Source organism: Babylonia areolata, chromosome 2, assembly GCF_041734735.1.
Source record: "Babylonia areolata isolate BAREFJ2019XMU chromosome 2, ASM4173473v1, whole genome shotgun sequence".
NCBI classification, from domain to species: Eukaryota; Metazoa; Mollusca; class Gastropoda; order Neogastropoda; family Buccinidae; genus Babylonia; species Babylonia areolata.
In genome coordinates, this window is record NC_134877.1 from 2,467,571 (window position 1) to 2,480,030 (window position 12,460).

A 12,460-nucleotide genomic window follows, 5' to 3' on the forward strand; every position below is an offset into this window, starting at 1 on the left:
CATAGCAGTGTGCAATTCATGTTTCCAGTTTGTGTTGCTTTCGGGACCAGGATTCGTCTCTACGTCCATGCAGATAGGGAGCAGGATAATAGCCAAGCAGTATAATACTGTCAGTGTCAAACAAACACTCCAGGCAGCACGTACCTTTCTTTTATCTTTCTTTTGTCTGTGTAGAAACGAAGTCCTTCCTCTGCCGAAAATCTTCTTCAACGTTGGGTAGAAATTTCCAATGCATGCTCGATGCGCCTCTGCAGTAATAGGCATTTTCCTACCCTTTTTTCCCAGCCAGTAACAACACAACACACTGAACAGTTAACTCAGAGAGAGAGAGAGAGAGAGAGAGAGAGAGAGGTGGGGAAAGGAAGAAGAAGAGAGAGAGAGAGAGAGAGAGAGAGAGAGGTGGGAGGGGAAAGAGAGAGACGGTTAGAGTGGAAGAGATAAGAGAGAGAAACGAAACGAAACGAAATCTTATTTCACCAGGGTAATGAGATAAGCAAAACATATGCTTTTTTTTCCCCACCCAGCCCTGTGGTGTTTGATAAAAAGAAAGAAAAAAGAGGGATGTGGGAGCTAGGGCTACATCAATAGAACACAATGAACACAGAACACAGAAAGTGGAGTGATGACCTAGAGGTAACGCGTCCGCCTAGGAAGCCAGAGAATTTAAGCGCGCTGGTTCGAATCACGGCTCAGCCGCCGATATTTTCTCCCCCTTCACTAGACCTTGAGTGGTGGTCTGGACACTAGTCATTCGGATGAGACGATAAACCGAGGTCCCGTGTGCAGCATGAACTTAGCGCACGTAAAAGAACCCACGGCAACAAAGGGGTTGTTCCTGGACAAATTCTGTAGGAAAATCCACTTCGATAGGAAAAACAAATAAAAGTGCACGCAGGAAAAAAATACAAAAAAAAAAAGAAAAAAAAAAGGGTGGCGCTGTAGTATAGCGACGCGCTCTCCCTGGGGAGAGCAGCCCGAATTTCACACAGAGATATCTGTTGTGATAAAAAGAAATACAAATACAAATACAAACTATTAACGAAAAAGACAACTGCAAAGCAACAAACTGCAATAACTCTCTATCCCCACCCCTACCCCAGTCCCCTTCCCTCCATCCCCATGTACAGATTTCAATATTCAGACGTCATTATGATTATAATCAAAGGTATCAAAATTCCTGATGATAGATGAACTCACTCAGTACGGCCAGTCCTCTCTTCTCCTCTACACAGACCCCTCGGATGTCCAGTGGGTGTCTGAATGACCCAACCTTTAGCTTCCGTCGTTAGAATTGTGGTACTCTTTGTCAACATTCACCTCTTCAGTATAAGAGCCTTCCGCTTGCAATAGTTTGATGATGGTAATTGGGGTGAAACGCTGTTAACGTCATCTCTTTCGCCGTTCGTATGGAGAGAGTTAAAATGACTTTTTTCTGGTCTCTGATAACATCATCAACATGGGAAAAAAAGAACAAAAAAGAAGAAAAAAAGAAGAAAAAGAAAAAGAAAAAGAAAAAGAAAACAAGGAAAAAAGAACAGAGCATCATCTAACAAAACAATAAACTAGCTGTCCACCTTGAAGTTTTTATTTCCTGAAATAGAAAGGTTTTGTAAAGCTGTTATAAAGGAACAAATACTGCCTTTAGTTTTGATAATCGTAGGTAAAGAGTTCCAAACTGTCCCTTCTGAGTAAACAAGGATGGTTTTAACCCACTCAGTACGGCCAGTCCTCTCTTCTCCTCTACACAGACTCCTCGGATGTCCAGTGGGTGTCTGAATGACCCAACCTTTAGCTTCCGTCGTCAGAATTGTGGTATTCTTTGTCAACATTCACCTCTTCAGTATAAGAGCCTTCCGCTTGCAATAGTTTGATGATGGTAATTGGGGTGAAACGCTGTTAACGTCGTCTCTTTCGCCGTTCGTATGGAAGAGAGTTAACATGACTTTTTTCTGGTCTCTGATAACATTATCAACATGGGAAAAAAAGAACAAAAAAGAAGAAAAAAAGAAAAAAAAGAAAAAGAAAAAGAAAAAGAAAACAAGGAAAAAAGAACAGAGCATCATCTAACAAAACGATAAACTAGCTGTCCACCTTGAAGTTTTTATTTCCTGAAATAGAAAGGTTTTGTAAAGCTGTTATAAAGGAACAAATACTGCCTTTAGTTTTGATAATCGTAGGTAAAAGAGTTCCAAACTGTCCCTTCTGAGTAAACAAGGCTGGTTTTAACCCACTCAGTACGGCCAGTCCTCTCTTCTCCTCTACACAGTCCCCTCGGATGTCCAGTGGGTGTCTGAATGACCCAACCTTTAGCTTCCGTCGTCAGAATTGTGGTACTCTTTGTCAACATTCACCTCTTCAGTATAAGAGCCTTCCGCTTGCAATAGTTTGATGATGGTAATTGGGGTGAAACGCTGTTAACGTCGTCTCTTTCGCCGTTCGTATGGAGAGAGTTAAAATGACTTTTTTCTGGTCTCTGATAACATTATCAACATGGGAAAAAAAAGAACAAAAAAGAAGAAAAAAGAAAAAAAGAAAAAGAAAACAAGGAAAAAAGAACAGATCATCTAACAAAATAATAAACTAGCTGTCCACCTTGAAGTTTTTATTTCCTGAAATGGAAAGGTTTTGTAAAGCTGTTATAAAGGAACAAATATTGCCTTCAGTTTTGATAATCGTAGGTAAAGAGTTCCAAACTGCCCCTTCTGAGTAAACAAGGCTGGTTTTAAAGAGGTCATTTCTTGGGTTTTGGATGACTATATTATCTGTGTACCTTGACTGGTTTTGTTGAAATATTATACAGTATGTGTTAGAGGTGTAAAGCTATTCGTTATACGAAGTATCATCACTGCTTTATTATACTGTAATTTGTATGTTAGTGTTAGAATGTCCATGGTCAAATAGTCTCCTGGCCTGGCGTGAACTAGTAGATTTTGACAGAGAGAGAGAGAGAGAGAGAGAGAGAGAGAGAGAGAGAGAGAGAGACGCACACACACACACACACACACACACACACACACACACACACACACACACACACACACAGATAAAAAGAATTTGAAATGAGTTGAACCATTATCAGTATCTCGTTGAATGATGCTGTGTTGCTCTATACAGTCTGTTTAGTATTGATGTTGTAGTGGTGGTGGTGGTGGTGGTGATAGTGGTGGTGGTGGTGGTCGTGATGGTGGTGTATGTGCAAGCTTTTGTGCACATGTATGTGATGTGTGTGTGTGAGCATGGGTATGCGCGCGCGCGCGCGCGCGCGCGCGTGTGTGTGTGTGTGTGTCCTTGTTATAAAAATCCCTATTGAAACGTATAATGTGTAGAGTCTTCAAGAGAACATACGCGTTGATACGTGCGCTCTCTCTTTCTCGCTCTCTCTCTCTCCTCTATCTCTCTTCTCTCTCTCTCTCTCTGTCTCTCTGTATCTGTTTCTCTCTGTTTCTGTCTCTGTCTGTCTGTCTCTCTCTGTCTCTCCCTCTCTCTCTTTCTTTCTCTCTCTCTCTCTCTCTCTGTTTTTCAGTAAGTACATGTGTGTGTGTGTGTGTGTGTGTGTGTGTGTGTGTGTGTGTGTGTGTGTGTGTGTGTGTGTGTGTGTGTGAAGAAGGCCAAAGTTCTGAAAGCAGCATTAATTACTCAGTCTCCCTTTTTCTGCCTCGATATCTGGATGAATTTCGGTTGAACTTTGTGCTGCGGGTGACGGCTGGGCTGAAGAACCACCCAGTCCGGCCATCCGACGTGAGCAGTTCACTTCAGGCTGCTGGTGGTCAGGCCGTTGTTGCCCAGCGTCCTGTGTGAGTGTCCGAGCACAGCAGGACTGATTGGACAGTTAGGTTTGAACAGTCTTAAGTTTTGTGTTCAAGGAAAAGTTGTCATTATCTATCCAGACTGCTGGGTTTGAAGGACGCTGAAGGCAGCTCTTGTCTTTGTGATCCTGGCTGTGACGACTTTACCATCCCCCCACACCCCGTTTGTTCTGTTCTGCTTGAAATGCTGTCCTGGTTTGTGAAATCATGGGCTACAGGACCATGTCAGATTGGGCAGCAGCTACTTCACAGAGACTCTGTGCCCAAATGGCGCCCGTCAGTCGGCTCTACCCAGGTAGGCAGCCTGTTGTGCAAATGATTCCGTGTTTGTGTATCGCTTAGAGCTTGGTTTCCGTCCGAGGACAGGCGCTATATAAGCATCCATATCATATATCATTTTGGTCCGCAGTTAATTGTAAAGGGTAAGAGACATCTGGGTCAAGGTTAAAACATCCCATGGGAGTACATGGAAAACGAAATGAAGAGAACAAAAAGGCAAACGAGATGTGGAGACAATTATGTGGCAAGATTACGTAGCACACGATGAACATGTGTGACAATGCTCAGTGATACGTTATTATCTGAAAGAAGAAGCCAAAGGCTGATGTCAACCTCGAAAGCAGGAGCTTCTTGCTTCTACAGGAAGATCCTTTTCTCATGGCTAACGCATCGCTCTCGTCATCACTCCATCCGTTCCGAGAGACAAGGTGACGGAGGACAGGATCCACCCCTGGCATGCTCCAGTGAGGACCGTCAAATGCTGTGAGAGGATATGACGTGGATCACTTGACACGCGGTGTGCCCCCCCCCCCCCCTCCGGCCCCCCACTCACCCCCTCCTGTGTCAGCCTCATCATCTTCTCTGTGAGGCTACAATGTCTGATCATCCCCTGTGTCATTTTTCTGTCCACCATATCAAAAGCTCTCTAGAAGTCCACAGTTTCAGTTTCAGTAGCTCAAGGAGGCGTCACTGCGTTCGGACAAATCCATATACGCTACACCACATCTGCCAAGCAGATGCCTGACCAGCAGCGTAACCCAACGCGCTTAGTCAGGCCTTGAGAAAAAAAAAAGGTGAATAAATAATAGATACGCTTACATAAATAAATAAGTAAATAAATAAATAATAATTATGATATAAAAAAGGTAGTAGTAATGGTAATAATAATAAAATAATAATAATAATAAAAAAGACAACAATGATGATAAATAAGCAAATAAATGTAAAACATGAAGACACACATTCACACATACACCCACACATGCATAACAGATATGCACCAAGTCCACAAAGCTGATGAACTTGATCATCGCTGTTCACCGGAGTGGTCATGGAAATTCATTGTGAGCAAAATGTCAAACGAGGTTCATATTTTGTGTTAGTATGTATGTGTGACATGATAGTGATATAATATGATATGATATGGATACTTATATAGCGCCTATCCTCGGTCGGAGACCAAGCTCAAAGCGCTTTACAAACCCGGAGTCATTTGCACAACACGCTGCCTACCTGGGTAGAGCCGATTAACGGTTGCCATTGGGCGCTCATCATTCGTTTCCTGTGTCATTCAATCAGGTTTCAGGCACGCACAAATACACACTCAGGCAGACATTTAACGTGTATGAATATTTTTGTTTATTTACTCCGCCATGTAGGCAAACATAACCCCGTCATATAGGCAGCCACGGTCCGTTTTCGGGGGTGTGCTTGCCGGGTATGTTCTTGTTTTTCATAACCCACTGAACGCTGACATGTACAGGATCTTTAACGTGTGCAATTGATCTTTTGCGTGCGTATACACATGAAGGGGGTCAGTTCAGGCACAAGCAGGTCAGCACAAACGTTGACCTGGGAGATCGGAAAAATCTCCATCCTTTACCCACCAGGCGCCGTTACCGAGATTCGAACCCGGGACCCTCAGATTCAAAGTCCAGTGCTTTAACCACTTGGCTTTTGCGCCAGTCATGTATGTATGTATGTATACCACAACGGACACCCCCCCCCCCCTTTTTCCCCCCGCACGTGGAAATTGGCGCGCGATTTTACTTCGTCAGTTGAACCCTGACCCCATCTCGACAGTGCCTCGCGTGCGTGCATCTGGGTCAGTGGGTCACTCGCACAACTGTGCAATGCAGACAAAACCACTTGTGCATCTCCCATCATCAGTAGCTCTCTGTATGATTTAGGTCTCCATTGTAATGTCACTGTGTCCATCGCTTTGTTTTTTTAACTCGCTCAGTACGGCCAGTCCTCTCTTCTCCTCTACACAGACCCCTCGGATGTCCAGTGGGTGTCTGAATGACCCAACCTTTAGCTTCCGTCGTCAGAATTGTGGTATTCTTTGTCAACATTCACCTCTTCAGTATAAGAGCCTTCCGCTGGTAATATTTTGATGGTGGTTATTGGGGTGAAACGCTGTTAACGTCGTCTCTTTCGCCGTTCGTATGGAGAGAGTTAAAGGGCAAGAACACCCTGTGCCATAGAATTTACTGCTGAATCGGCGAAGGTAAACGACGGGCGCAATAGCCGAGTGGTCAAAGCGTTGGACTTTCAATCTGAGGGTCCCGGGTTCGAATCTCGGTGACGGCGCCTGGTGGGTAAAGGGTGGAGATTTTTCCGATCTCCCAGGTCAACATGTGTGCAGACCTGCTAGTGCCTGAACCCCCTTCGTGTGTACACGCAAGCAAAAGATCAAATACGCACGTTAAAGATCCTGTAATCCATGTCAGCGTTCGGTGGGTTATGGAAACAAGTAAATACCCAGCATGCACACCCCCGAAAGCGGAGTATGGTTGCCTACATGGCGGGGTAAAAACGGTCATACACGTAAAAGCCCACTCGTGTATATACGAGTGAACGTGGGAGTTGCAGCCCACGAACGCAGAAGAAGAAGAAGAAGAAGGTAAACAACAACAACCAACAAAACTCTCGCCATCGGCTTCATAAGTCAAGGGAAGCAACCAGGTGATAAAGCTCTGACTTTCTGCCCGGGCAGCTTGCAGAAGAACACATTTCTGGCGACGCATGAACGAAACGGAGAACGTTCCTATTCTTTCCGTCCTGGCTAAATTAATTAATGATGTGCTCAGGCTACCTAACCCACCCTCTGTCAGTGTAGGTCACCCCTCTTCACGTGTTTGCTCAGGGCAGCCCCCACAAGGTCCATCGACTGTTTGCATTCAACCCCCGGGCCCCCCCACCCCCCACCCCCCAACCCCCTCAACCACAGACGAGTGTGACTTCACGGATTTTCTCATGCTGTTCCTCTCTGCTGCTCTCAGTACTTCAGTAGGTAGAGGTCGCTAGTCCGACTAGTGTGACTACACGGATTTTGTAATGCCGTTTTTTTGGGGGGGATGGGGGGTGGGGGTGGGGCTGCTGTCAGTATTTCAGTAGTTAGAGGTCGCCGCTTGTCCCACCGGGAAAGTTTTCTTGACCTTGAGAAACATGTAATCCAGTGATTCAGTTTCAGGGAGGTGTCATGTCGAGTCGTGCTGACTGATTCCACCCATATAGGTTACACCACGTTTGCTTGAAAATTAAAAAAAAAAAAAAAAAAAAGGAAGAAAAAAGAGCCGAGGCCTGATACGCTGTACACATCGTAAGCTTTCTGACTGTTACCAAGACACACACAGTGGTTCTTTCTGACTGTTACCAAGACACACACAGTGGTTCTTTCTGACTGTTACCAAGACACACACAGTGGTTCTTTCTGACTGTTACCGAGACACACACTGTGGTTCTTTCTGACTGTTACGAAGACACAAACAGTGGTTCTTTCTGACTGTTACCAAGACACACACAGTGGTTCTTTCTGACTGTTACCAAGACACACACAGTGGTTCTTTCTGACTGTTACCAAGACACACAGAGTGGTTCTTTCTGACTGTTACCAAGACACACACAGTGGTTCTTTCTGACTGTTACCAAGACACACACAGTGGTTCTTTCTGACTGTTACCAAGACACACACAGTGGTTCTTTCTGACTGTTACCAAGACACACACAGTGGTTCTTTCTGACTGTTACCAAGACACACAGAGTGGTTCTTTCTGACTGTTACCAAGACACACACAGTGGTTCTTTCTGACTGTTACCAAGACACACACAGTGGTTCTTTCTGACTGTTACCAAGACACACACACTGGTTCTTTCTGACGATTACCAAGACACACTGTGACAGAGTGAGTTTCGAATGCCTGTGGCCAGAGGAAGAACGAAATTTTTGTTTGTACATTTCGAATACCTGTATGAATGTGAAAATGTTTTGCACGTGGTAAGTGTGGGTGAATCGTGAGCTGTGCATGTTCATGTGTGTGTGTGTGTGTGCTGTCACGTCAGTCTGAATGCATCAGAGCTCGGGGTGATGTGGTCTGTGTGCCTTGAATGTTCCGAACATCAGGTGGGAAAAATTTATTTTATTGTTTATTCGAAATGTAACTAATGATTGAATAGTTTGAGAATATAGTAGTTTTTGCTGTCAGTTTTGAAATGTTTGCTTTTTGATAAATCAGTACTTTTTTTTGTGTATTTGTGTAATTTATAAGACGTGACTCATGAATGAGTGTTGTATTGTTGGTTGGAAAATTGTATGAATGCATGAGTGGTGTGAAAGGGTAACAAATATAATAAAATAAAATAAGGGAACATTGAGAATTAGCTAGAAGGAATAATTCAAATGGAGTGTGCCGAGAGCTAAGAACTGGAAAAAGTGTTGTCAGGGCTCCATGTTGACTGGCCACGGAGTGGAGGGACCTTGAACTGGGGGGTTCACTGAGGAGGTGCCCGAGTTTTCCCACGAGTGAGTGGGGTGGACACTACTGTGAGTAGGCTGCTGTCCGCCCTAGGACTGAGGCGATCCTGGGACTGGGTCATCAGGTTATGCAAAGAAAATTGACATTTGTTCCTGTGTTTAAGATTTTTTTTTTCCAGGATGAAGAGAGTGAATGAAAGATTTTTTTCTTGGTCTTAATAATTATAATTGGCTCAGGGGAAAATTCCTTGTGTCTGTTTTTTTTTTGTTTGTTTACTGAGAGAGTGAGAGACTGAAGTCTAAAAGCTGAACTCGCAAAAATATTTCTTCCATTATCTGTCTGTCTCCTCACCCACTTAGTAACACACACAGTGGTTCTTTCTGACTGTTACCAAGTCACACAGAGTGGTTCTTTCTGACTGTTACCAAGACACACACAGTGGTTCTTTCTGACTGTTACCAAGACACACACAGTGGTTCTTTCTGACTGTTACCAAGACACACACAGTGGTTCTTTCTGACTGTTACCAAGACACACACAGTGGTTCTTTCTGACTGTTACCAAGACACACACAGTGGTTCTTTCTGACCGTTACCAAGACACACACAGTGGTTCTTTCTGACTGTTACCAAGACACACACAGTGGTTCTTTCTGACTGTTACCAAGACACACAGAGTGGTTCTTTCTGACTGTTACCAAGACACACACAGTGGTTGGGCTGTGAGACCCGACATTGAATCATCCATGATGCACATTGATGTTGTTTCGTCCATTTAGTAACGTGGCCGGTACGAATGAAAACGGATGCTGTATGATTATACACCTCGCTCGCCCAAGAAACAGTCTCTGGTGGTAAAGGTGGTCTTCCTTTTCTTGTCGCTTACTCTGGTCTACTATGTTGTGTGTGCTCGATCGTTGTTTTGTTTAATTTTCTATCCAAAGTTTGTGATATTAGACGAACCCCACCTGACCCACTGCCTTATGTCATCACTACTTTCCCTGTTTATCTCCCCTCAGTTTGCATTGAAGTAGATATTTGAACAAAACAAAGCAACAAACAATCTGATCAACTGGTAATATTGACACACAAAGAGTCAACGGGGGCTCCCAGTTACTTTTCCATCGGACACAGATGGAACTGCAAATTTTGCAGACTGAGTGCATGTTGTAAATGGTGTGTGTGTGTGTGTGTGTGTGTGTGTGTGTGTGTGTGTGTGTGTGTGTCTGTGTGTGTCTTTTTTTCTCTGTGTGTGTGCATGTGTATGAGAATGCGTGTGTGTGTGTGTGTGTGTGTGCGTCAATGTGTAACAATGTGCGCGTGCATATATTGTGCGTTCATGTGTGTGTGCGTGCATGCACACGCGCGTGCGTGTGTCAATGCATGTGATGGTTCATGTGTGTGTGTGTGTGTGTGTGTGTGTTGTGTGTGTGTGTGTGTGTGTGTGTGTGTGTGCTGTGCTGCATTGTGCTGTGCTGTGTTGTGTTGTGCTGTGTTGTGTGTGCTGTGCTGCATTGTGCTGTGCTGTGTTGTGTTGTGCTGTGTTGTGTTGTGTTGTGTGTGATGTGTTGTGTGTGTGTGTGTGTGTGCTGTGCTGCATTGTGCTGTGCTGTGTTGTGTTGTGCTGTGTTGTGTGTGTGTGTGTGTGTGTGTGCTGTGCTGCATTGTGCTGTGCTGTGTTGTGTTGTGCTGTGTTGTGTGTGCTGTGCTGCATTGTGCTGTGCTGTGTTGTGTTGTGCTGTGCTGTGTGTGTGTGTGTGTGTGTGTGTGTGTGTGTGTGTGTGTGTGTGTGTGAAGGCGAGGTGAGCAACAGCAGCAGACATGGCGGAGGTCTCGGGCCCCATGTTCCACTGGGCGGACTACCTGGTGACCGTCATCATGCTGGCCTGCTCCCTGGGCATCGGGTTCTTCTTCGCCCTCTTCGGTGGGGGGCAGAAAACCAAGGTGGGTGACTCTGCTGTGCTGTGCTGTGCTGTGCTGTGTTGGGGGGGTGCGGTGGGTTGGGGGCGGGGGGAAGGCGGGGTGAGGGGGGGGGGGGGGCAGAAAACCAAGGTGGGTGACTGTGCTATGCTGTGTTGTGTTGTGTTGTGGTGTGGTGTGTTGTGTTGGGGGGTGGTGGTTGGGGGTAGAAAACCGAGGTGGGTGACTGTTGTGTTGTGGTGTGGTGTGGTGTGGTGCGTTAAGTTGTGTGTGTTGTGTTGTGTTGTGTTGTGTTGTGTTGTGTTGTGTTGTGTTGTGTTGCGTTCTGTTATGTGTGATGTGTTGTGTTGTAGTGCGTTGTGTTGTGTGGGTTGTGTTGTGTTGCGTTCTGTTGTGTGTGATATGCTGTGCTGTGTTGTGTGTGTTGTGTTGTGTTGTGTGTGATGTGTTGTGTGTGTGTGTGTGTGTGTGTGTGTGTGTGTGTGTGCTGTGCTGCATTGTGCTGTGTTGTGTTGTGTTGTGTTGTGCTGTGTTGTGTTGTGATGTGTTGTGTTGTGTGTGATGTGTTGTGTTGTGATGTGTTGTGCTGCATTGTGATGTGTTGTGCTGTGTTGTGTGCGATGTGGTGGGTGGTCGTGTGTTGTGTTATGTTGCCGTGTGATGCAATGCATTGTGTTGCCGTGTGTTATATAATGGACTGAAATATGTCAGAGAAACTTCATGTGGAAGAAAAAAAAAAGCCCCCCCCCCACCCACCCCCGCCCCCCTCGTCCCCCCATCCTCCTCCACAACCTTCCTTTCTGACCTCACCCCCCCCTCCACAGACAAGAAAACAAGACGCCAACAAGGAGCCATGGAAGAAAGGAAGAAAGGAAAGAAAGAAAAGCAAAGAAAAGAAGGAAAGTAAAAGAAATATTAGCATATAATTTCGTTTACTGAATCAGGAAGCATTCATATTCACGAGGGAGAAGCAAACCACGGAACACGATTTCACATTTGCATCCAGAGCCAGCACAGGTTGAAAGGCTGAAGGCGGGATGGAAATAAGGAGAGATAATAATCATGTGATGTAGATGTGTCTCTCGGAGGAAACAGACTATTTAGGATACTTCAGAGACGGGCATTATTATTCTAGAGAACGATTCTGAAAATGGAGACAATGGCAGAGGATTTTTAGATCTTGTTTTTTGGTCGTCCAGATTTGTTGAAAGGCGAAACATTTCTTAAAAAAAAAGAAGAAGAAGAAAAAAAAGCAGTAATGGAATGGGACTATATGTGATATATTGTCTTCTTCTTACCAGTAAATAGGGTAGGAGTGTGAGAGAGAGAATGAATGAATGGTTTATTCATATAGGCCATTGCCCCTCATTCATTCATTCAGTGAGAGAGAGAGAGAGAGAGAGAGAGAGAGAGAGAGAGAGAGAGAGAGAGAGAGAGAGAGAGAACAGATTTATCGTTCGTTCGTTCTTGTGCTTTACATCTATCCACATTTGTGATTTTAGACGAAAATCTATCATCTCCCCCACCCCACCCATGCCTTAACTTATCACAGCTTTCCCTGTTCCTCTCTCCTTAATTAGCATTAACTCACTCAATACGGCCAGTCCTCTCTTCTCCTCTACACAGACCCCTCGGATGTCCAGTGGGTGTCTGATTGACCCAACCTTTAGCTTCCGTCGTCAGAATTGTGGTATTCTTTGTCAACATTCACCTCTTCAGTATAAGAGCATTCCACTTGCAATATTTTGATGATGGTAATTGGGATGAAACGCTGTTAACGTCGTCTCTTTCGCCGTTCGTATGGAGAGAGTTAAAAAAAGGGAAAAAGTAAAAAAGGATATAAATAAAACAAAATAACTAGTCAACCAGTAGAATTACAACAAAGAGCCAGTTGGGATCCAAATTAAACTCTGAACTATTTCAAACACTTGTTGATTATCATATGAGACATTTCTAATGGAAGCAGATGGAACTGCAG

At 44.7% G+C, this 12,460-nt stretch overlaps 1 protein-coding gene across 2 annotated transcripts in view; it reads left to right on the plus strand.

The window, feature by feature from the left end:
• Positions 1-12,460, plus strand: part of LOC143296487 (sodium-coupled monocarboxylate transporter 1-like) — a 57,951-nt gene that overhangs the window by 9,555 nt on the left and 35,936 nt on the right. Inside the window, exon 2 of one of the 2 annotated variants that reach the window (XM_076608452.1) lies at positions 10,360-10,506. In XM_076608452.1, the coding sequence (XP_076464567.1) occupies positions 10,384-10,506 (123 nt within the window). In that variant the 5' untranslated portion in view covers positions 10,360-10,383. Of the gene's footprint in view, positions 1-10,359; positions 10,507-10,598; positions 10,615-12,460 lie in introns of those variants that run through there. The other variant, XM_076608460.1, reaches the window with a different exon arrangement.